This window comes from Macrobrachium nipponense, chromosome 14, assembly GCF_015104395.2.
Source record: "Macrobrachium nipponense isolate FS-2020 chromosome 14, ASM1510439v2, whole genome shotgun sequence".
Taxonomy (NCBI): Eukaryota; Metazoa; Arthropoda; class Malacostraca; order Decapoda; family Palaemonidae; genus Macrobrachium; species Macrobrachium nipponense.
Genome location: NC_087207.1, coordinates 26,705,124 through 26,728,811, shown reverse-complemented (window position 1 = coordinate 26,728,811; position 23,688 = coordinate 26,705,124). Strand labels below are relative to the sequence as shown.

General features: G+C 45.3%; 1 protein-coding gene and 1 long non-coding RNA gene across 2 annotated transcripts in view; one reads left to right on the top strand and one right to left on the bottom strand.

Annotated features, from left to right (window-relative positions):
• Positions 1–23,688, bottom strand: part of LOC135226428 (uncharacterized) — a 136,162-nt gene that overhangs the window by 24,048 nt on the left and 88,426 nt on the right. The gene's annotated exons all lie outside the window — the stretch shown is intronic.
• Positions 1–23,688, top strand: part of LOC135226427 (XK-related protein 4-like) — a 68,448-nt gene that overhangs the window by 16,985 nt on the left and 27,775 nt on the right. Inside the window, exon 2 of the mRNA XM_064265979.1 lies at positions 18,633–18,751. Coding sequence (XP_064122049.1) covers positions 18,633–18,751 — 119 coding nt within the window. The remainder of the gene's footprint in view (positions 1–18,632; positions 18,752–23,688) is intronic.

The window sequence follows — 23,688 nt, the reverse complement described above, 5'->3', positions numbered from 1 at the left end:
TGTGGGCAGAGGGCCATGGTCGTCACTACGCTGGATGAGGACGAGATGCAGGTGAGCTATATGACAGAGCCCCATCCTATCCCTTTCACTAGGGATAGGAGCAGAAATATACACTTCCTTCTACAAGGGGGGAAGTGGATGCCTACAAGAGTCAAACCCATGACTTTATATTTGCTCCTGTACAGGAACAAGTTCTTACATTGCTGGTACGAAGAGATACGCATGCCTCTCTCTTAGTACTCGGTCCAGAGGTCTGACCATTGATCCTGCGGTGCACACCCCGATCATCGGACAGAGGCTTGGATCCCTCCCTCGCTCTTACGACCAGGGAGGCTTCCAAGGTTGGGCGAACACCAGTCTGTTCACAAAAGACTCAGATTCCTCCCACCAAGAAGTGAGTCTTCCTATTGTAAAAGGACCGAAGGTTTGTATGCCGTGTCGGAACAAATGACAATTTGTCCAAAATTGCATTTTTGTACAAGTAACTTACCCAGCAGATATATACTTAGCTATAGACTCGGTCGTCCCGACAGAATTTCAAAACTCGCGGCACACGCGACAGGTAGGTCAGGTGATCCACCATTCCCGCCGCTGGTGGCGGGGTCTGGAACATTCCCGTTTTCTAAGCCATAATTTCTCTGTCGGTTTGAACGGACAACACCTATTGTTCGTTCCTCCATCTTGGATTTCAACTCGTTTGCCGAGAATTTGGATTGGTTTTTTGGTGACGTATTCTGTTTTTTTCTCTGGCTTGGCATACGCTTATTGTGGACTGTTTTTCGACTTTGGTTTTGACTACTCTTTCACGATGTCTGACGCTAAGGCTTCACCTATGTTTAGAGTTTGCAGTAGGGAAGACTGTAAGGTTAGGCTGCCTAAATCGGCATTAGATCCGCATAGTATTTGCGCTAAATGCAGGGAGAATGAATGTTCTTTTATTAACACCTGTGTGGAATGCGAGAACCTTACGGAGCTTGAATGGAAGGAATTATCATCATATGTTAGGAAGCTTGAGAGAGATAGAGTGAGGAAGGCTTCAGCTAGGTCATCTAGTAGATCTTGCTCCTTAGAACAAGAAATTAACTCTCCATCTAACAATTTTCCCTTAGCCTCAGCTGCTTCTCCCTGTTCTGAATCCAAAGATTCTTCATCAGAGAGGGAAAATGTAAAAGCTTCAATTAAGAAACTTCAAGCTCAGCTACGAGCTCTAAACCAAGGTAAGAGTGGTTGATAGTGACTTGTGCAGTGTCCCCAGTGCAGTGGAGGGGGCGTCTGACCGGTTCCTCATTGCTCCTAGGCCTAGACCTCTTCCAAACTCCAGGACCAGGGAGGAGGAATGTCGAAAGCCGCAGGGAGGATGCAGAACATCCCCAACGTCAGGCGTCCCTTCGGCAGATCCTGTTGTTAAGTCCCAGGCTGCCTCGGATTGCCGCAGAAAAGGCGTCCTAAAGGAGTGTTTTTCGGCCTCAGACTCTTCCTCTCCTAAACGAGGATGGAGTTCGGCCTCCCGTTCGCGCCCTTTGAAGAGAGCCTGGAAGGCGCCTAAAGGAGACGCTGCTGACTCCAGCCCAGCAGCGTTTTCCCGAGGATTGGCCTTCGGGACCTAAGAGGACTAGACAAGAGGAGCCTGCTCTTCAGGATCCGACCAAGAAGTTTTTGGTTAATCTGCAAGAGCAGTTAGCGTCGCTCGTAGGCTCTTTTGCTAAGGACTCTACAAGGAGGAAGGATGTCTCGCTCCCTGTTAAGAGTTCCGCTAAGCGTCCTTCTTCGTACAGGAGAGAACTCTCACGTTCTCCAGGGCGTTTATCGCCTTCGTCAAGGGACTGTCGTCGGATAGGAGTTGTTCTCCTGAGAGAAAGAGCCCTTTCGCCCTATAGGCTGGCTTCCCCGAAGCGCCCTCTTAGACACCAGCGCATCGAGCAGAAGTCTCGATCGGTTTAGATACAAGGAACCGGAAACCGATTTAGGTATCAGGATCCCTTGGGTCTTCAGGACCAGGAGCCAGACAGACGCAAAGAGCAGCAAGACGCAAGAAAGGACGTCAAGAGCCTCTTAGAACGCTGGATTCAGGACGTCAGGATTCTGCTAGAAGGCAGGAATCAGGACGCTTTGAGCCAGGACGCCATGAGTCAGGGCGCCAGGAGTCAGGGCGCCAGGAGTCAGGGCGCCAGGAGTCAGGGCGCCAGGAGTCAGGGCGTCAGGAGTCAGGGCGCCAGGAGTTAGGACGCCAGAAACAGGACGCCAGGAGTACGTTAGGCGTCAAGTGTTAGGGCGCCAAGAGCCTGTTAAGCGTCAGGAATCAGGACGCGGGGATCTTTTCAAGCGCCCTGAATCAGGACGCCAGGAGCCTAGCAAGCGCCACGAACCCGACGAACCTAGACAACAAGAGTCTAGTAGCACAAGAGTGTTGCCGACAGACAGGAGCCTCACTCTTCGTATAGGAGTGCTAATGTTCCGCGCTCCCCTTCTCGGGAAAGGAGTTCTTCTCCCGGGAAGAGCCAGATCACTCCAAAACGATCTCCTTCTGTAGATCAGTTGGACCAGGTATCGGAAGACGAAGAGCCTGTAGATGTAGCAGTTTCGGACTACAAGAGACTTTCTCTTTTGCTGCTAAAGGAGTTCGGAGACTCCCTTCATCCTGCGGACCCTCCTTCACCAGGATCGTTGATGTCCAGCACTAAAGCTCTCAAATCGTCTTCCTTCGTTAAGATGCGCCCCGCTCTTTGTATGAAAAAGGCATTGAAAACTTTTTCAGAGTGGTTGACTTCCAGAAGGGAAGCGGGCAAGACAGTTTTTTCCTGCCCTCCTTCCAAGTTAACAGGCAAACCAGGAAGGTGGTACGAGACCAAAGAGCCGATGGGGTTAGGCCTGCCCTTCTTCCGCGGATGCGGATTTTGCTTCCTTAGTGGACTCTGCTAGGAGGAAGTCGTTGCTGTCTGCTAAGGCGACTTGGGGCATGTGTGAGCTGGACACCTTCTAAAGGGCCTCTTTAAAACCTAGAAGTCTTCACTTTATGGACTGGGCGTTAGGAGCTTTAGCGAAGAGAGCTCAGGACACGGACTTTGTTTCTATGGAGGAACTTTCGAGCGTCCTGGCTTGTCTGGACAGAGCGGTCATGGACGGTTCTGTAGAAGTTGCCTCTCTTTTTGGAACGGGAGTTTTGAAGAAGAGATCTGTCTTTAGCTCTTTCTTAGCAAGAGCAGTATCACCCTTGCAAAGGACATCTCTTCTTTTTGCTCCTTTATCCCCGCACCTTTTTCCACAAGAGACGGTTAGAGAAGTTTCGAAATCTCTTACGGAGAAGGCAACTCAAGATCTCCTCACGCACTCAGCCAAGAAGTTTAGGCCGGCAGTGCCGATAGAGAAGAAAGAGAGACCCTCTTTTGTTCAGCCCTTTCGAGGGCCTCCTCTTCTAGAGCCCCTCTTAGAGGTCGAAGACCAGAGAGAAAGAGTAGACCATCTAGAAGGTCCTTCGGAAGTCTAGATGAACAGCAAGTCCTCCAGACGAAGGTAGGCTCCAGGCTACTCCACTTTGCCAAAGTCTGGGCGCAGAAGGGAGCGGACTCCTGGTCCCTCTCTATCCTGAAAAAAGGATACTTGATCCCCTTCAGGGAAAATCCTCCCTTGACGACAACTCCAAGGGAGTTAACCGCCAGATACTCGGATCCGGTACGAAAGCTTGCTATGTTGCAAGCAGTGGAACAGATGATTTCCAAGGAAGCGGTAGAACTGGTTCAAGATCTCCAGTCCCCAGGATTCTACAATCGGCTATTCCTGGTACCGAAAGCATCGGGGGGATGGAGACCAGTTTCTAGACGTCAGTGCCCTGAATTTCTTTGTCTTGAAGAAGAAATTTTCAATGGAGACGTCTTCCTCTGTTCTATCTGCTCTTCGTCCAGGGGACTGGATGGTGTCCCTGGACCTTCAGGATGCGTATTTCCATGTGCCAATTCATCCGGCAGCAAGGAAATATCTGAGGTTCATGTTCCAAGGGAAAGTGTTCCAGTTCCGAGCGATGTGCTTCGGACTTTCGACTGCCCCTCAAGTCTTTACGGACATCATGAAGAATGTAGCTTTATTGGCTACATCTGGAAGGGATCAGGATCTCGTTATATCTGGACGATTGGCTAATAAGAGCCCAATCGGAGAAAAAATGTCTGGAGGACCTTTTAGTGACTCTAAAGTTGACAAAGTCCTTAGGACTTTTAGTAAATCACGAGAAATCCATGCTGACTCCCCAGCAAAGTATTGTCTATCTGGGGATTCAGATGGTGGGGATTCTCGGGATTTTCTAGCGTATCCTTCGCAGGAAAGGAGAAGAACGCTGCCTAGAAAAGGTGTCAGTCTTCTTAAGGAAAGAACATTGTTCCGCGAGGGAATGGATGAGCTTGCTGGGGACCCTCTCCTCGATGGAACAGTTCGTTTCCTTAGGAAGACTTCACCTACGACCCCTTCAATTTTATCTGAAGGAGAAGTTGGGATTGGCAAAAGTCCAACAATCCTGGGAGAGACTTTTCCAATCTCGAAACGGATCAAGGAGAATATCCGTTGGTGGTTAGATCCACAGAAACTAAGCCAAGGAATCTCCCTTCGCTTACAGAACCCGCGCCTAGCGTTGTTTGCAGACGCCTCAGATTCAGGGTGGGGAGCGACCCTAGGTTCGCAAGAAGTGTCAGCATTTGGGAAGGAGAACAAGTGTCCTGGCACATCAACAAGAAAGAGCTAACAGCCATTCATCTAGCTTTGGTCATTTTCGAGGAACAGGTCTCAGGTCTGGGATTCAGATTCACTCGGACAACAACAACAGCCCTCGCTTATATAAAGAAGCAAGGGGGACGCATTCCTTTTCCTGTACGAATCAGCAAAGGATCTGCTGATTTGGGCACAGGAAAGAAGATCTCTCTCCTCACAAGGTTTGTACAGGGAGAGATGTCCGGCAGATCTGTTAAGCAGAAAGATCAAGTCCTACCCACGGAATGGACTCTCAATCCTCAGATTTGCCAACAACTGTGGCATCTGTGGGGAAGGCCCAATATAGACCTGTTCGCGACCAACAAGAACCACAGATTAGAAACCTATTGCTCCCCGATCTCGGATCCTCAAGCAGTAGCAGTAGACAGCTTTCTGCTAGATTGGACGGGCTTGGACGCGTACGCCTTCCCTCCTTTCAAGATAGTAGGAGAAGTGTTGAGGAAGTTCGCTTGCTCGGAAGGACAAGAATGACCCTCATCGCTCCCGGTGGCCGGCTCTCGATTGGTTCACAGAGGTGCTGGAGTGGTTAGTGGATTTTCCAAGATCGCTTCCACTAAGGAACGATCTTCTCAAACAACCCCACTTCGACAGGTTTCACAAAAACCTCCCCGCTCTAAGTTTGACGCCTTCAGACTGTCGAAGGACTTGTCAGAGCAAGGGGCTTTTCACGAGAAGTGGCGAAGGCTATTGCAAGAGCCAGAAGAGTCTCCACTTCTAAAGTATATCAGTCGAAGTGGGAGTTGTTTAGAAGATGGTGTAGGGAAAAGAAAATATCCTCCTCCAGTACCTCTGTAACTGAAATCGCAGATTTTCTCTCCATATTTGAGAAAAGACTGTAACCTTGCAGTTTCAACAGTGAAGGGTTACAGAAGTATGCTGGCCTCAGTTTTTCGACTAGAGGAATAGATCTGACAAACAATAAAGATCTTCATGACCTTATAAAGTCTTTTGAGACCGAAAGAACATGTAATTAAGAAGCCTAGCTGGAACTTGGATGTGGTCCTCAAGTTCCTAATGTCGGAAAAATTTGTACCGTCTCACGCAGCTTCGTTTAGGGACTTAACAAGAAAGTCTTTATTCCTTTTTGCGTTAGCAACAGCCAAGAGAGTGAGCGAGTTGCAAGCTTTGGAAGGTAAAGTGGGGTTTAAGAAAGATTCAGCGATTTGCTCCTTTCAACCATTTTTTCTAGCGAAAAATGAAAAATCCCTCAAAGCCTTGCCAAGAAGCTTTAGATAAAAGGAATATCTTCATTAACAGGAGAGAACTAGAAAGGATTGTGTCCAGTCAGGGCACTCAAGTTCTACTGGAGAAGAAGAAAAGTGGCTGAAAGGTACAAAGAAGAAAGTCTTTGGTGCTCTGTAATAGATCCGAAAAGAGCGATTTCTAAGAACGCCCTTACATTCTTCATAAAAGATGTAATAAGGGAAGCTCACCTTAAATGCGAAGAAGAGCATTTCAAGGTTCTCAGAGTGAGAGCTCATGAAGTGAGAGCCATAGCTACGTCGATGGCATTTCACAAAACATGGTCGCTTCAGGCTCTTATAGATTCGACATTTTGGAGATGTAATTCGGTGTTCGCCTCGAATTACCTAAGAGATGTTAAAATTTCGTACGAAAAGTGCTTTGCTCTGGGAGCGTATGTTTCGGCGAATTCAGTGCTGGGAGAAGGGGCTGAGGCTAATCCTTCCTATTTAGTTTAAGGCTTAAAATTACTGTTTATTGGTGGTTGTTTTTATTGGTTAATTGTCAGAGGGAATAGGGACCCTCTTACAATTCATAGATTGTAATAAGACTAACAGGGTCAGGTGATCGGGATTGGCTTCAGTGCTCTTTGTGATTTGTTTAATAACCTTAACTCTGTCATGTAAGAGGGCGAGTCTCCATTGATATGACAAAAGGTCAAGGCTACTACCATGTAAGTGGGTCAGCCCCCATTGTACGATTCCAGTATAGGCTCTGTCGCGTAAGCGGCTAGCCCCCATTGACACGATCCAAAGAGTTATTCAACCATAGGTTCATTCCTCGTTGAAACTCTTGAGGCAAGCAGACTCATCGACAGTAGTCATGAAGTCTTCAGCCCAATAAGGTAGGAACTATGGATTATGTTATCCAGAACATAGGTTGTTTTTCCCTGTTTTTTAATGTATTTAGTTAAGTATTATGTTGTTTTTAGCTGTCTCTTGCCCGCCACCAAGGGTGCCCAATCAGCTAAGTATATATCTGCTGGGTAAGTTACTTTGTACAAAAATGATATTGTTAAGATACAATAAAGTTTTGTACATACTTACCTGGCAGATATATACGATTAAATGGCCCACCAGCCTCCCCCTCAGGAGACAGGTGTAAGAGAAATTATGGCTTAGAAAACGGGAATAGTTCCAGACCCCGCCACCCAGCGGCGGGAATGGTGGATCACCTGACCTACCTGTCGCGTGTGCCGCGAGTTTTGAAATTCTGTCGGGACGACCGAGTCTATAGCTAAGTATATATCTGCCAGGTAAGTATGTACAAAACTTTATTGTATCTTAACAATATCATTTTCATACAATCAACTTACCTGTCAGATATATACATAGCTAAGACTCCGTCGTCCCCGACAGAAATTCAAATTTCGCGCCACTCGCTACAGGTAGGTCAGGTGATCTACCGGCCTGCCCTGGGTGGCAGGACTAGGAACCATCCCCGTTTTCTATCATATTTTCTCTGTCGCCGGTGGTATCAACATTGTTGTTATTACCTCCTGACTTAGATTCTTTTTTTCAACATTTGATCAACGTTTTTCGGCTTTTTGGTGACGTATTTGGATCGTGTTTTGGCATTCGCTACTGTGGACTGTTTTTGGAATAACTCTTTTGGATTTTTCTCAGTATGTCTGATTCTAATGTGAGTGTGAGAATGTGTGTGAATGTAGGCTGCAGGGTGAGGATACCGAAAGCTTCGGTTGATCCTCACACTGTATGCCGTAAATGTAGGGGGGTTCAGTGTTCTGCTATTAACACTTGTAAGGAATGCGAGGGTTTGAATGCAGAAGAGTGGAAGACTTTGACTTCTTATTTGAAGAAGTTAGAGAGGGATAGAGTTAGACGACTGAAAGGTGTGAGTTCAAGGCCTATTGAGCCTTTCACTGATAATTCTAAACCCTACTACTGTAGATTCTCCTATAGATCCTCATCTCAGAGTGTCCTTTTCGGATTCGGCATCGGAAATCGCCAATCTGAAAGCGACTATCAGAGACATGAAGTCCAAGATGGCCGACTCGAAAGGTAAGGCTAGTGGATAGTGAACATTTTAGTGAAGTGAGTCCTATCAGTGTTGTGGAGGGGGCGTTTGATCGTCCCTGCGGCGCTCCCAGGCCTAGACCTCTTCCAAGCTCCCATGCCCAGAGGAGAAGGAAAGCGAAAGCCTTAAGGAGGTCGTGGGGAATCCCCAACGGTCAGACGTCCCTTCAGCTAGCTCTGCTTCATGGCAGCCAGCTCAAGGGCGCTATAGAAAAAAAAAGCGTCCTTCGCGAGGTGTTTCTCGTCCTCTCCCTCTCCCTCACCTAAACGAGGGTGGAAGGAGTCGAACTTATCGAGACCGCTGAAGCGTCATATGAAGCAAGACATTGATTCGAGCCCAGAGCGCTCTGGATGACGCCCCGTCTGCTATTAAGAAGGCGAAGGTGGCGTCAGGTCACTGACGCTTATGAGGAAGTACCCCATCATGCTTCTTCCCGAGTGATGACGAGAGGCGTCATGCACTAGACGTGGGAGAAGCGTCAAGAAAGATAATTATTGCGGTTCAGGAACAAACTGTCATCTCTTGTGGGAGTTTTAGCGCCCCGTCGGAAGGACGTGACGCTTCCAATTAAGAAGTCTCGTCCTCTCGCACCTGCTCGAAGAACGGGGGCTGACGAGAGTGTTGTAATACAAGAGAAACGAAAGACGTCTTTCAGAAGTGAAGCGTCTTTTCAAGCGGATCTTAGACGTGACGCTCCGTCCAAGATTGTGACGCCGAGTAGGAAGCCCTTAGAGAGCGAAGCGTCTTCCAGACGCGAAGCGTCATCAAGACGTCAACAAGAGACGTCATACATGACGCTCGGAGAGCGGGAAGCGTAATACAAGACGTCTTCTAAAGCACAAAGAGAAGCCGCAGGTTTTGTGACGCTTTCCCAGTCGATCAGAACGGGGAAAAGGAAAGACTTTCATTCCCTTAGCCCCTCTCCACCTATCAGGAGTTTGTCTCCTCCAGAGGAAGAAAGCTCTGAAAGGAGAACGGAAAATCAGAATTATCACGAGTTGGAAGAAAACTCGGATGATGACGATCATTGGAAGAGAGGGCTTGTCTAACTATAAAGTGTTGACTATACCCTGCTTCTGGAGGAATACGGAGACGAGTTGACTCCGGCTGCTCCTCCTTCTCCGCGCTCGCTCTTTTCGAGTGCGAAGGCGAAGAAGCCTTCGTCTTTTCTGAAGATGAAGCCCACCATCTCGATGAAGCGGGCTTTAAACGCCTTAGACTCCTGGATGAAGTCGAAGAAAGACTTAGTCAGGACAGTATTTTGCATGCCTCCAGCAAGGTTAGCTGGGAAAAGAGGCATATGGTACAAGACGGGGGAGGATATGGGTATCGCTCTCCCTTCTACAACAGAGGCAGACTTTTCGACGTTAGTTGACGCTTCAAGGCGTCCTAGTCTTAATTCTGCTCGGATTACATGGAGTATTTCAGAACTGGATCATCTCCTCAAGGGACTTTCCATGTATTGGAAGTCTTTCAACTTCTTAGATTGGTTCCCTTGGGGTGATGTCCAAGAAAGCTCACGATTCACAGGGAATCGAACCTGAAAGCCTCCCTGTTATGCATTTTCATACAATCAACTTACCTGTCAGATATATACATAGCTAAGACTCCGTCGTCCCCGACAGAAATTCAAATTTCGCGCCACTCGCTACAGGTAGGTCAGGTGATCTACCGCCTGCCCTGGGTGGCAGGACTAGGAACCATCCCCGGATTTTCTATCATATTTTCTCTGTCGCCGGTGGTATCAACATTGTTTGTTATTACCTCCTGACTTAGATTCCTTTTTTTCAACATTTGATCAAACGTTTTTTTTCGGCTTTTTTGGTGACGTATTTGGATCGTGTTTTGGCATTCGCTACTGTGGACTGTTTTTGGAATAACTCTTTTGGATTTTTCTCAGTATGTCTGATTCTAATGTGAGTGTGAGAATGTGTGTGAATGTAGGCTGCAGGGTGAGGATACCGAAAGCTTCGGTTGATCCTCACACTGTATGCCGTAAATGTAGGGGGGTTCAGTGTTCTGCTATTAACACTTGTAAGGAATGCGAGGGTTTGAATGCAGAAGAGTGGAAGACTTTGACTTCTTATTTGAAGAAGTTAGAGAGGGATAGAGTTAGACGACTGAAAGGTGTGAGTTCAAGGCCTATTGAGCCTTTCACTGATAATTCTAACCCTACTACTGTAGATTCTCCCTATAGATCTCATTCTCAGAGTGTCTTTTCGGATTCGGCATCGGAAATCGCCAATCTGAAAGCGACTATCAGAGACATGAAGTCCAAGATGGCCGACTCGAAAGGTAAGGCTAGTGATAGTGAACATTTTAGTGAAGTGAGTCCTATCAGTGTTGTGGAGGGGGCGTTTGATCGTCCCTGCGGCGCTCCCAGGCCTAGACCTCTTCCAAGCTCCCATGCCCAGGAGGAGAAGGAAAGTCGAAAGCCTTAAGGAGGTCGTGGGGAATCCCAACGGTCAGACGTCCCTTCAGCTAGCTCTGCTTCATGGCAAGCCAGCTCAAGGGCGCTATAGAAAAAGCGGTCCTGCGCGAGTGTTTCTCGTCCTCTCCCTCTCCCCTCCCCACCTAAACGAGGGTGGAAGGAGTCGAACTTATCGAGACCGCTGAAGCGTCATATGAAGCAAGACATTGATTCGAGCCCAGAGCGCTTCTCGGTGATGACGCCCCGTCTGCTATTAAGAAGGCGAAGGTGGCGTCAGCGTCACCTGACGCTTATGAGGAAGTACCCATCATGCTTCTTCCCGAGTGATGACGAGAGGCGTCATGCACTAGACGTGGGAGAAGCGTCAAGAAAGATAATTATGGCGGTTCAGAACAACTGTCATCTCTTGTGGGAGTTTTAGCGCCCGTCGAAGGACGTGACGCTTCCAATTAAGAAGTCTCGTCCTCTCGCACCTGCTCGAAGAACGGGGGCTGACGAGAGTGTTGTAATACAAGAGAAACGAAGACGTCTTTCAGAAGTGAAGCGTCTTTTCAAGCGGATCTTAGACGTGACGCTCCGTCCAAGATTGTGACGCCGAGTAGGAAGCCCTTAGAGAGCGAAGCGTCTTCCGACGCGAAGCGTCATCAAGGACGTCAACAAGAGGACGTCATACATGACGCTCGGAGAGCGCGGGAAAGTCATACAAGACGTCTTCTAAAGCAAACGAGAAGCCGCAGGTTGTGGACGCCTTCCAAAAGTCGATCAGAACGGGGAAAAGGAAAGACTTTCATTCCCTTAGCCCTCTCCATCAGGAGTTTGTCTCCTCCAGAGGAAGAAAGCTCTGAAAGGAGAACGGAAAATCAGAATTATCACGAGTTGGAAGAAAACTCGGATGATGACGATCATGGAAGAGAGGGCTTGTCTAACTATAAAGTGTTGACTACCCTGCTTCTGGAGGAATACGGAGACGAGTTGACTCCGGCTGCTCCTCCTTCTCCGCGCTCGCTCTTTTCGAGTGCGGAAGGCGAAGGAATCCTTCGTTCTTTTCTGAAGAATGAAGCCACCATCTCTCGATGAAGCGGGCTTTAAACGCCTTTAGACTCCTGGATGAAGTCGAAGAAAGACTTAGTCAGGACAGTATTTTGCTGCCTCAGCAAGGTTCGCTGGGGAAAAGAGGGCATATGGTACAAGAGGGGGAGGATATGGGTATCGCTCTCCCTTCTACAACAGAGGCAGACTTTTCGACGTTAGTTGACCAGCTTCAAGGCGTCCTAGTCTTAATTCTGCTCGGATTACATGGAGTATTTCAGAACCTGGATCATCTCCTCAAGGGACTTTTCCATGTATTGGAAGTCTTCAACTTCTTAGATTGGTCCCTTGGGGTGATGTCCAAGAAAGCTCACGATTCACAGGAATCGAACCTGAAGCCCTGTTATGCATTTTGTCTTGCATCGACAAAGCGGTACAGGATGGATCTTTTGAAGTCGCTTCATTATTTGGAGCAGGTCCTTTTGAAGGAAAAGGACGGTGTATGGCGCCTTCTTAACAAAGGCAGTCTCGCATGCACAGAGGGCAGCTCTACTGTATGCACCTCTATCTGACTATTTGTTCCCTTCTCAGTTAGTGAAGGACGTGGCTCACTCTTTAACTGAGAAGGCCGACGCAGGATCTTCTGACGCAGTCAGCTAGGAAGAAGAAACCTGCTTTAGTTTCTGCCAAGAAAGAACCTAGCACTTCTATGCAGCCCTTTCGAGGTGGTCCGATCTCCAGACCTCCCGCAAGAAGGAAGGCTCCAGAGAAGAGAGGTAGGTCCGCCTTTCGTCCCTTTAAAAAGGGAAAATGAAACATTTCTCCTCCAAACACCAGTAGGTGCCAGGCTCCTGGGATTCGTGGAGGCCTGGACACTGATAGACGCAGACGCGTCTTCACTAAATATCATAAGGAAGGGATATCGTATCCCTTTCCTGAATACTCCGCCCCTAACGTCAATACCAAGGGAACTATCAGCCAAGTACAAGGACCCTGTGCTGAGGGATACTCTTCGATCGATGGTGGAACAAATGTGGGTGGGGACAAGGAGTGCAATAGAACTAGTACTGGATCAAAACTCCCCGGGGTTTTTACAATCGCCTTTTTCTAGTGGCGAAAGCCTCGGGAGGCTGGAGACCCAGTACTAGACGTCAGCTCTCTGAACAAATTTGTTCAGAAGGAGAAGTTTCTCCATGGAGACTTCTGCTTCAGGTCCTAGCGTCATTACGACAAGGAGATTGGATGGTGTCTCTAGATCTCCAGGACGCCTACTTTCACGTCCCGATCCACCCTTCATCGAAGAAGTACCTCCGTTTCATGACGGGGGGAAGGATCTTTCAGTTCAGAGCTTGTGTTTCGGCCTGTCCACAGCTCCTCAGGTCTTCACAAGCCTGATGAGGAATGTGGCGAGATTTCTTTGCCATTCAAAGGAGTGTAATGTCTCTATGTACCTAGACGACTGGCTCATCAGGGCCAGATCGGAGAGACAGTGTTTGGAGGACCTAAAGTTAACTCTCGATTTGACCAAGGCGTTGGGATTGCTGGTGAACCTCGAGAAGTCTCAGCTGACCCCAGACAAGACCTAGTCTATCTGGGGATTCGGATGGATTCTCGGGGTTTTCGAGTTTTTCCTTCGCAAGAGAGAACCGCAAAAGGTTTGAGGATAATCTCTCTCTTCTTAGAGAAGCAACAAACGTCAGCGAGGGTGATGGTTGAGCCTTCTGGGGACGCTTTCCTCGCTGGAACAATTCTTCCCTTCTCGGAAGACTTCATATCCGTCCACTTCAATTCTTCCTCAAGAAGTCTTGGAGCTGGAAAAACGGACAGCTGTCGGACGTTTTTTCCCATTCCAGGGAGATAAAGGCACACCTACAGTGGTGGTTGCTACCTCTGGAAGAGAACAAAGGGATCTCTCTAAGAAACACGAACCCAGACCTAGTGTTGTTCTCCGACGCGTCGGAGACGGGTTGGGGAGCGACATTAGGCTCAGAGGAAGTGTCAGGCACCTGGGAACCAGCACAGGTGTCCTGGCACATAAACTGCAAAGAGCTCTTCGCCGTACACCTGGCCTTGAAGAGCCTAGAACCTCGGGTGAGAGACAAGGTAGTGCAAGTGAACGTGGACAACACCACCGCACTTGCCTACATTCGGAAACAGGGAGGGACACACTCCTCGTTCCTTTACGAACTCACGAGGGACCTATTAACTTTGGACGTCTCACAGGAACATCTCCCTGCTGACAAGGTTCGTACATGGGAGTAAGGAATGTGAGGGCGGACAGGCTCAGCAGGAGGAACCAGGTCCTTCATACAGAATGGACTCTGCACGAGGAAGTGTGTCGCGATCTCTGGTCTCTGGGGTGGGGGGAACTCCTCATGTGGATCTCTTCGCAACATACATTTCAAAAAGGCTCCCAGTGTTTTGCTCGCGTCGTGGAAGACCCAAGAGCAATTATGGTAGACGCCTTCTGCTAAACTGGTCTCGAGTGGACGTTTACGCTTTTTCCCCCATTCAAAATCCTGGGGTTAGTATTGAAAAAGTTTGTGGCGTCAAAAGAGACGAGGATGACTTTAATAGCCCCCTTTTGGCCGGCCCAGGAATGGTTCACGGAGGTGGTAGAGTGGATCGTAGACTTTCCAAGATCCCTACCAGAAAGGACGGATCTTCTCAAACAACCACACTTCAAGAGGTACCATCAAAACCTCCCCGCTCTCGCTCTGACTGCCTTTCGACTATCGAAAGACTTGTCAGAGCGAGAGGTTTTTCTCGCGAAGTGGCAAGCGCGATCGCGAGAGCTCGCAGAACCTCCACTACGAAAGTATACCAGTCGAAGTGGGGAGGTCTTTAGAAGGTGGTGTAGAGCCAAGAAGTTGTCCCCTCCTCCTCTACCTCTATAGCGGAAATTGCTGATTTCTTGCTATTCCTGAGAGTAAAATCTCATCTAGCCGTATCCACAATAAAGGGATACAGAAGTATGCTCTCGGCTGTATTCAGGAACAGAGGTTTAGATCTGGCAAATAACAAAGATCTCCACGATCTCATAAGATCTTTTGAGACTTCAAAGTCTAAGGAACCAGTACCTCCGAACTGGAACTTGGACGTAGTCCCTCAAATATCTGTCTTCGGATAGAACTTCGAGCCTCCGCATCTGGCTTCATTTAGAGACATAACTAGAAAATGCCTATTTCTTTTATCGTTAGCGACGGCAAAAGAATTAGTGAGTTACAAGCTCTGCAGGATAAAGTAGGATTCAAGGGAGACTCGGCGATTTGCTCGTTTAAGACCCTGTTTTTAGCGAAAAACGAGAATCCCACGAATCCCTGGCCTAGGTCATTCGAAGTCAAGGATGGTCTAGTTCTCTTTAGGCAGGAGAAGCAGAGAGGTCTCTATGCCCTGTTAGAGCTCTGAAGTTCTATCTTCAGAGGAAGCGTCAGTTGGGAGGCTCTAGACAAGGTCTTTGGTGCGCGGTAAAAGACCCCACAAGACTGATGTCCAAGAAATGCTCTAGCGTTCTTTGTAAGAAACGTCATTACGGACGCTCATAAGGTCTGTCTGATGAACAATTACAACTACTGAGGGTAAAAGCTCATGAAGTAAGAGCGGTTGCGACGTCTCTCTCGTTTTATAAGAATATGTCGCTTAAAACATTATAGATACGACATATTGGAGATGCAACTCAGTATTTGCATCTCATTACTTGAAAGACGTGCGTGTGACGTATGAGAAGTGCTTTTCTCTAGTCCTATCGTATCGGCAGATACGATTCTGGGTACGGGAGCCGACACCATCCTTAAAATGTATATACTGTTCTTCTGTTTGGATATGGTCGAGAATCTCTTCGAACAATGGAGGATTCAGGCTCGCACGGGCGGCCGTCTATGTTGTTCATAAGAGAATTCTCGTCATATCCAATTAGTTGAGTATAATTTTTTTTTGAAAAATTATGTATGTGTGCGTAGTGGTTTTTGAGTTACGGTTGTTGTGACGAGTTCGGGGATAACTCGTAACAATCCTTAGTTCTAACACATGGTTAGGATCAGGTGGTCGGGATTGGTTGTGTGCTCCTTCATAAGGTATTGTCATATAAGTGTGGATCAGCTACCCATTGACAAAGTCCTTTTAGGCTCTGCTGAGTAAGTGGGTAAGACCCCATCGGCAGACCCACAAGAACTCTTGGCCATAGATCACATATCTCGCTAAAGTTTCTTGAGGTGATGCAGACTACTGGGCAAACACCCACCAAGTCTACCACCTATCAGGTAGGAACCAAGGTTTTATTTATACCTACAACATATGTTGTTTACCTGTCTATTCCATAATAGTAGCTGTCTCTTACCCTCCACCGAAGGGTGCCAATCAGCTATGTATATATCTGACAGGTAAGTTGATTGTATGAAATGATATTGTTATGTTACAATAAAGTTTCATACATACTTACCTGGCAGATATATACAATTAAAGGCCCACCCAGCCTCCCCGCAGGAGACAGGTGGAAGAGAGAAAATATGATAGAAAACGGGGATGGTTCCTAGTCCTGCCACCCAGGGCAGGCCGGTAGATCACCTGACCTACCTGTAGCGAGTGGCGCGAAATTTGAATTTCTGTCGGGGACGACGGAGTCTTAGCTATGTATATATCTGCCAGGTAAGTATGTATGAAACTTTATTGTAACATAACAATATCATTTTTCCTAACTATACAAACCTGAGGTCCTTTTACACATAGCCCCACCTCATGCCACCCCTCACTCTGCAGTTTTTGCTTGGCCAAAAGCAAAAGTGATTTGTTTACCTCCCAGTCGCGCGCGCGCGCCTGTCGGACAAGCAGTTAACTACCGAACCCCTTGTTCGAAAGCTTACGACCTATCCAGCTGCCGCTAGTACCTTCCTATTGTAAAAGGACCTCAGGTTTGTATAGTTAGGAAAAATGCAATTTTGGACAAATTGTCATTTTAGTTAGTATGGGGCTTTCATATATCACATTATGTTGACGAAACTTCAATCTTTTGAATGGTATGCTTAAAGTTGTAATTGTATTCTTGTTTCACCAATTAAATATCGAGTGAATTAGACCCGTCCAGTGTGATGATGGTGGATCGTCCGTGATTTTTTACCCTAATTTTAGAAACTTGGTCTCTGTTTGGGTATGCAATTTTATTTTCATTGTTTTAAGAGCATATCTAGCTACCTCAAAACATGTATTTAGGCTAATATATTAGGTTTATGCTGGAATGGTGTCAAAAAGTCAATGGGGAAAAATGTGGATAAAACTGAAGGCTACTGCAGCGCCCTTCAGGGTCGGTAACTAGGCCTATCTAGGCTGTAGGGTAAAATACCAAATGGCCAGCCTCTACCGTAGCGTGACCACCTTCCCGAAAAAGTACTTTTAACACATCTTGTAAGCCAGGGTAGACATTAGTCATGAGCCAGTGTCTGTTGGAGCAATACCTCGAGGCCTCTACTTTTCTCTAGAAGTAAGTGTTTCCTCCCAAGTCACAAATTAATGCCGTATTTTCCAATTTTCTGGAAGGTGGTCATGCTACGGTAGAGGTGGCCGCCAGGTGACCATTTGGTGTTTTACCCTAGCCTAAATTTGTGTGCAAAATGGGCTCTGTGGTTAACCTAGTAATAGTCTCATAGGGATGAATGTAAAAACATAGATATAAGGCTAAACATCATAAATGCGAACAAAATTCTTATACAGAAACATTAGACTATTCCTCCATCTTACTTTCCACCCTCTTCAAACAATTGTTTCATGTAGGTAGTGGAACTGCAAGGTTTTTGTCCTTTTACACCTTTGTATTCTTTTACTCCCAATTTTCCTTTCGGCGCTGAATGATCTCAGGTTCCAGTGCTTGGCCTTTCTCCTAAATATTCTGTTCTATTTAAAAAAAAAAAAGTATAAGCAAAATGCATTAAATATGGTGGTTGCTGAGTGGTGGGAACTATAGTCAAACTCAGCCTTTTTGGCCGCTAAGGCGTTGGCCGCACAGTTGCCACCATTCTCTAAATATGCCCAGACAGTGATTAAGAAATGTCTGATACTTTTTATACTAACTAAATATATGGTAATTACTCTGTTTTATAATAAAACTTCATATGTTTAAGAATGACTAAGTTTTTGATGGGAAAATGAATGTTACTAAAAATGTTTTCCTGAGATTTGACAACACCTCTGTGCTGGGTTAGTGCTCCGTTGCCAACTCAGCCCGACAAGGTCATTCCGTGCACTGACCCACCATCAAAACATCTACCACTTCTCGCTGCCCCCGCCTGCACAGACTAAAGAAATCATTTATAATGTTAATCGGTACTTTTTTTGATGAAAAGGCCAACGGCGGACACAACCAAAGCCGCCAAAGTAAGCAAAAGAACAGATAGAAGGATTTACTCCAAAGCAAATCAAGAATGGTGGTCAGAGGCTTAACACAAGAAAGAGAGAGAGAGAGAGAGAGAGAGAGAGAGAGAGAGAGAGAGAGAGAGAGAGAGAGAGAGAGAGAGAGAGGTGGGGCAGAAGTTCCTACTTTGGGAGAAGTGGCAACGGTGTGGAAAATCCAGGGTAAAGAAGGCCAATGCCTTAGTGGCCAAAAAGGCTGAGTCAGTGTAGGTTATTGAAGCCTAGAAGACATGGGCTTGACATATATATTAGCCTAAGCCTGGCTAGTCTGACTTAGATCATACATTAGACCTAATTTCGATATTGAGAATTAATGGGTATCCATCAGGTTAAAGTTTACTCTTACCCCAAGATTAGAATCATGTAAAATATGTGCAGTTTTGTTTTGTTTTTAATATGATTTTGATGAATTTGACATTTATTTCCATCAGGTGATTGGTTTTGTGGAAAAAATTATGATGCACGTGTACCTCCTTGCTTACATACTTTGGTTATTTGTTGTTGTCTTTGTGCTTCTATAACTAACGTGCCCATACTCAAAGACTAGGTCTCACTGTTTTGCTCCATTATTGTTAAAGTTCTGGTGTGCACAGTAATAACATACACTATAAGACAGAAATTAATGTGAAATTTGTCAAATTTCTGGATGGTACCTGGAGGTTGCTATAATGTAGTTTAGGATATCATAATGTAGTGGGTTAGTATGTAAAAAAAGTAATTTAAAAGAATTTGCATTTTGCAGGGATTTGATGTTCTGACTGCATACAACCACTGGATGCATGGTGACTTCACTTGGTTTTACTTAACTGTCCTCTTCATATGTGTTCCATCAATTGTTATGTCAGCAGTGTCCCTATATTGGTAAGTGGGTTATAATTTTTTCATTTATTATATTATGGGTCATACACATTATTTACATGGGACTCGAGTCCCATGATATAAATGTGACCTTACAATTTTCAAAACTGTATCTTACTTAAAAATCTCAATTACAATGAAAGCTCAAAGATGTTCTTTCAACGTAATGCTTTAACAAAAAAATTCTCAAGCCATTTTTTCTTGCTGAGCATTCTTTGGCTACTAGGGGAAACCACAGTCACACAAAATCTGTATTGTTTAGTTAAACAGTATTCATTTTGGTTTGCATCAAATGTGGATGGGGCTGAAAGTAGGTATGTAATCGTTTCTGTTACACTTTATCTTTACACCATAAAAAAAAGTGGTATCTGTTTAGTGTTTTGATGTGAGCTATGATATCATGAGCACAGCTAAGTCAATTGCAGTTGTTCATCAGGGATCAGCACTAAGTCATTTATTGTTCATCATAGTAATGGAAGGAGCAAAAGGAATATACAGAAAAGAACTCTTAAGAGGTATTGTATGAGAGTGACTAGGTGTTAACAACAGAATTGGGGCAGGTTTTAGAAATGTCTAAATGATGGTGGAGTGGAATGGAGAGGAGATGATTGAAAATCATAAACAGTAAAAGAAAAAGTATGGGGAATAGAAATAAATTTTAGATTAGATTTATCTTCCCGCCACTGGCCAGTGGCATAAGGCTGATACAGTTTCTCTCCATCTGTCTCTATCCCGAGCCATTTCCCTCGCTTCCTCTAAGTTTTGGATTTCATCCTCAAGATCCCTGACAATTATGTCTATCCACCTCGTTCTTGGTCTACCCAGCGGTCTTCTTCCTATTTGTACTGCTCTCAGTGCTCTCCTGGGGTCTCTATTCTCTTCCATCCTCTCAACATGTCCAAACCATTTCACGCCTTCCCCATCTTCAAACCTGGTTACTGACTGGCCTTTGCCTCAATCTCACCCTGATGTCTTCATTTCTAACATAATCATCCCATTTAATGCCAAGTATTCTTCTCAGCAGCTTCATCTCAAAAGCATCCAACCTTTTCTCCTCTGTTCTGGTCAGTGCCCAGGTGGACGAGCCATACATCAGGACTGGTAGTACTACTGCATTGAATATTCTCATCTTAGTTCTCAAGCTGATTTCATGCCTCGACCAAACGTTTTTTCTCAGAACCTCAAAAGCTCTTGCTGCTCCTAGTTTTCTTCTTTGTATATCTTCAATTTGCCTCCCGTCTGCTGTTACCACACTTCCCAAGTAAACAAACTTCTCAACTTGCTTGAGTTCCTGTCCTCTGATTGTCATACCTCCATGTGCACCCAATCATCATCCTTACTCACAACCATGATCTCGCTCTTCTTTGTGCTGATGTTCAAGCCAAAATTCTGTGTCTCTGTCTCCATCCTCATTACCATACCTACCAGCACCAGCCACGTATCAGCAACCAACGCAACATCATCAGCAAAGTCCAAATCCATAAAAACTTCTCCACCAATACTAGCCCCTCTGTTTTTCATTCTCCATCACTCTTCTCATTATATGGTCAATATATACATTAACAAGGGGGTGGGTGACATAACACATCCCTGTCTTAGCCCACTTCCAACTGGGAACCATTCACTTTGCTGTCCATCCAGCTGTACACAGCTGCACACTCCTTGGTACCAGTTCTTTAGTATCCTTATCACTTTCAGTGGTATACCATAGTGTTCTGCCACTCTCCACATTCCATCTCTCCATACTGAATCATACGCTTTCTCCAAGTCTATAAAAGCACAGAATATTGGCTTTGCATACTCCCATCTCTTCTCAATTATCTGTCTTAAGGTGAAAATTTGATCCACTGTTGACCTTCCACTTCTAAAACCACACTGCTGTTCTCTAAGTTTCTCTTCTACTATAGGTCTTATTCTGTTAAGTATTACTCTCATGAATATCTTCCCTGGGACTGACAGTAAACTTATGCCCCGATAGTTACCACACTCCCTTTTGCTTCCCTTATTTTTATATATTGGTATCATAATTGCCTTTTTCCAATCACTTGGTACCACCTCTGTTCTCCAAACTATGCTAAAAACAACTCTTAATGCCTCTATCATCCTTCGTCCTCCTGCTTTTAGCATCTCTGCAGTTATCCCGCACACGCCAGCAGTTTTTCCATTTTTTACAGATTTTAAGGCCTCTTTCACCTCTTCTGCAACTAATGTCTTCTTCTTGTACCTCCAGGGCCTCGTTTAAATCTGCAATGCACTCATCCCTACCGTAGTATCAACATTTAGGAGTCTTTCAAAATACCTTGCAAACAGATTCCTTTTCTCCATTTCGTCTGTGACCAAGTTCCCATCTTCACCCAACATGCCATCACTCCCTCCAAACTTTTTCTGGCTTGCGTTCCTCAAGAATCTCACAGCTGCAAACATAGCCCTGCTCTCGCCAATTTCCATAGCTTCTTCGACTTCGGTAGCTCTTTCTTTCCAAAACATGTTTTGGTCATGCTTCATCCTATCACTTAGTTCTCTCAGCTTTCTATTTCTTCGTCTTTTTAGTTGTTGTTTCCTCTAGGTCTTGTTCATCGTCCATTTGAACTCTCAACCTTTGTTGCTCTTCACTTAAAACTTTTGCTTCATCACTAAACCAAGGTTTGCTGTTACTTCTCTTATAACCTAACACCTCTGTTGCTACGTCCTTAGTATCTGAACTTAATATTGCCCAGGATTCCTCTGAATCCATATCCATATTTTCCATACCAATTAATGCCGCAAATTTGCCTCCTACCTTCACCTCATACTGTTGTTTAACTCTTTCATTTCTCAACTTATCCACATCAAACTTTATAGTTCTCCTTTTTTCTTGATTGGCCTGTAACTTTATTCTAACCTTGGATATTACGAGTTTGTGGTCAGAAGGAACACGGCAGCCCCTAAAAGTTCTGGTGTCTAAATATAGACTTCTTCCATTTCTGATTTACAATAACATAATCTATCAAATTTTGTACCAGTCCATTTGGCGACACCCATGTAGTTTTGTGCTCTAATTTATGGTTGAAATATGTGTTTGTTATAGATAACCCATATGCACCACATAGCTCTAGGAGTCTTCTCCCATTATCATTCTAGCTCCAATTCCAAATTTTCCAATTGTTCCCTGAAAGCCATCATACTCTCTCCTACTTTAGCGTTAAAATCCCCTCATCAGTAACAACATATCATGTCTTCTAACCCTCTGTATAACTCCAGTTAGCTTTTCATAAAATTCATCCTTCTCTTCTTCTCCACTCTCTTCAGTAGGGGCATACACCTGTATAACAGTGATGTTTGTATATTTACCTCGCAACCTGCAAGTGACTATTCTCTCATCAATACATTCATAATGCTCCAACATTTTTTCAGCTTTCTTACTCAAAGCAATTTCTACACCTCTCTCATGTTCTCCCTGGTCTTTACCAGAATAGATGAACAACACATCCTCTATTCTTACTTTTCCACACCCAAGCCACCTAGTTTCACTCAATCCAGCAATTTCCAAGTTGTATCTCTTGATTTCCTGTGCCACTAAACTTGATCTTCCTGTCATATACATTGTTCTCGCATTTAGACATCCAACTCGACAACTTTCTTTTGTGTTGAAGGGTGGCTGACTCCCTTCTGGTGAGGCACCTCTGTGACCATCTTCCACCAACCTCCTCCCACCAATGTCTTGGGGGTTTGGGAGGAAAGCATCATATGAGCCAGTTCGAAGTAAGGGACCAAGGTCCATGGCCACCCTGGCTCGGGCCTCATTAGTATCCTCAGGACCATGGTGAAGCTCACATCTCCCAATGTTCGCAACCCCAACTGTATCAGTTTCTGTCGTAGGGTATTTTTTTATGATGCAGGTTACGAGCCCACACCAAGGAGAAAGTACAGTTAGAAGAATGTAAAAATCTGCAGAATAGGTACTTTGATGGATTCAGTTCCATGAATGAAATGTAACAGGTGTTATTGCAACAGGTTCCCAGGTTGGCAAAGTATATAGATGGGGAAAGGATTTTTGATGCGTGAAATGTGTAAGAAGGGAAAAGAGATAACAGCACCATAATGGAAGGGTATACACTTAGAAGAGGTCGAATATTTCAGTTTACTTGGCAACACACAGTGGACTGTGAAGCAGCCAATGAGCAAGGGAAAGCAGTAAGCAAAAGAGAACAACTTTGGGGATGAGTGAAAAAAGATTGTTAGATTACAAGTAAATAAGTCTCCCTGTAGTAGACAGTAAAAAAATTCTAAGGCCTTGCTGAAAAATAGACGAGGCTCTCAAAGAGTGAGATGGTTTGGATGTATGATACGGAAGGAGGACAAGCACAAAGACCTAAAGGAGGACTGAGAAACTCATAGGGTAAAGATTCAACATTTCTTTTAGCCAGCAAAGTTAGAGGTAAACAACATTAATTATGTTACTAGCAAATCGTTTAATAATTGATTTGACAGTCGAATCCAATTTAGGTGGTGACTCAGTTTAAAGAAAATGGTCAGTTTAGATTTTTTAACATATGGCATATATATTACAGCCCGTGCTCCACTTTTGAATCTTGACTGCCACCAAGGTAGTCAGCCATCATGAAGCACACTTGCCATTATGTGACTGTGAATCACTGATGTCACTGGAACCTTGTGGTCCACATTGCCACTGGTATTGTTATTATAAGCAAGTTTCTGTCCGCATATGTACGATATCAGAAGCTGATCAAAGCTTAACAAGAACTCAGTGTACTCTGGGCTTCCCTTGTATGGCTTACCTTCACAGTACTGTATCACCTTTCAGTTTTTCTTGCTGAATTGGACTGCAAATATGAGGCGGTAGTGATGTACCCCTTTTTTATATTTAGTTCTCAGAACTGTTACGTATTTGGGGTATTGATGCCTTTTATCTACACGGTGGATCATTTCCCCAATAGATG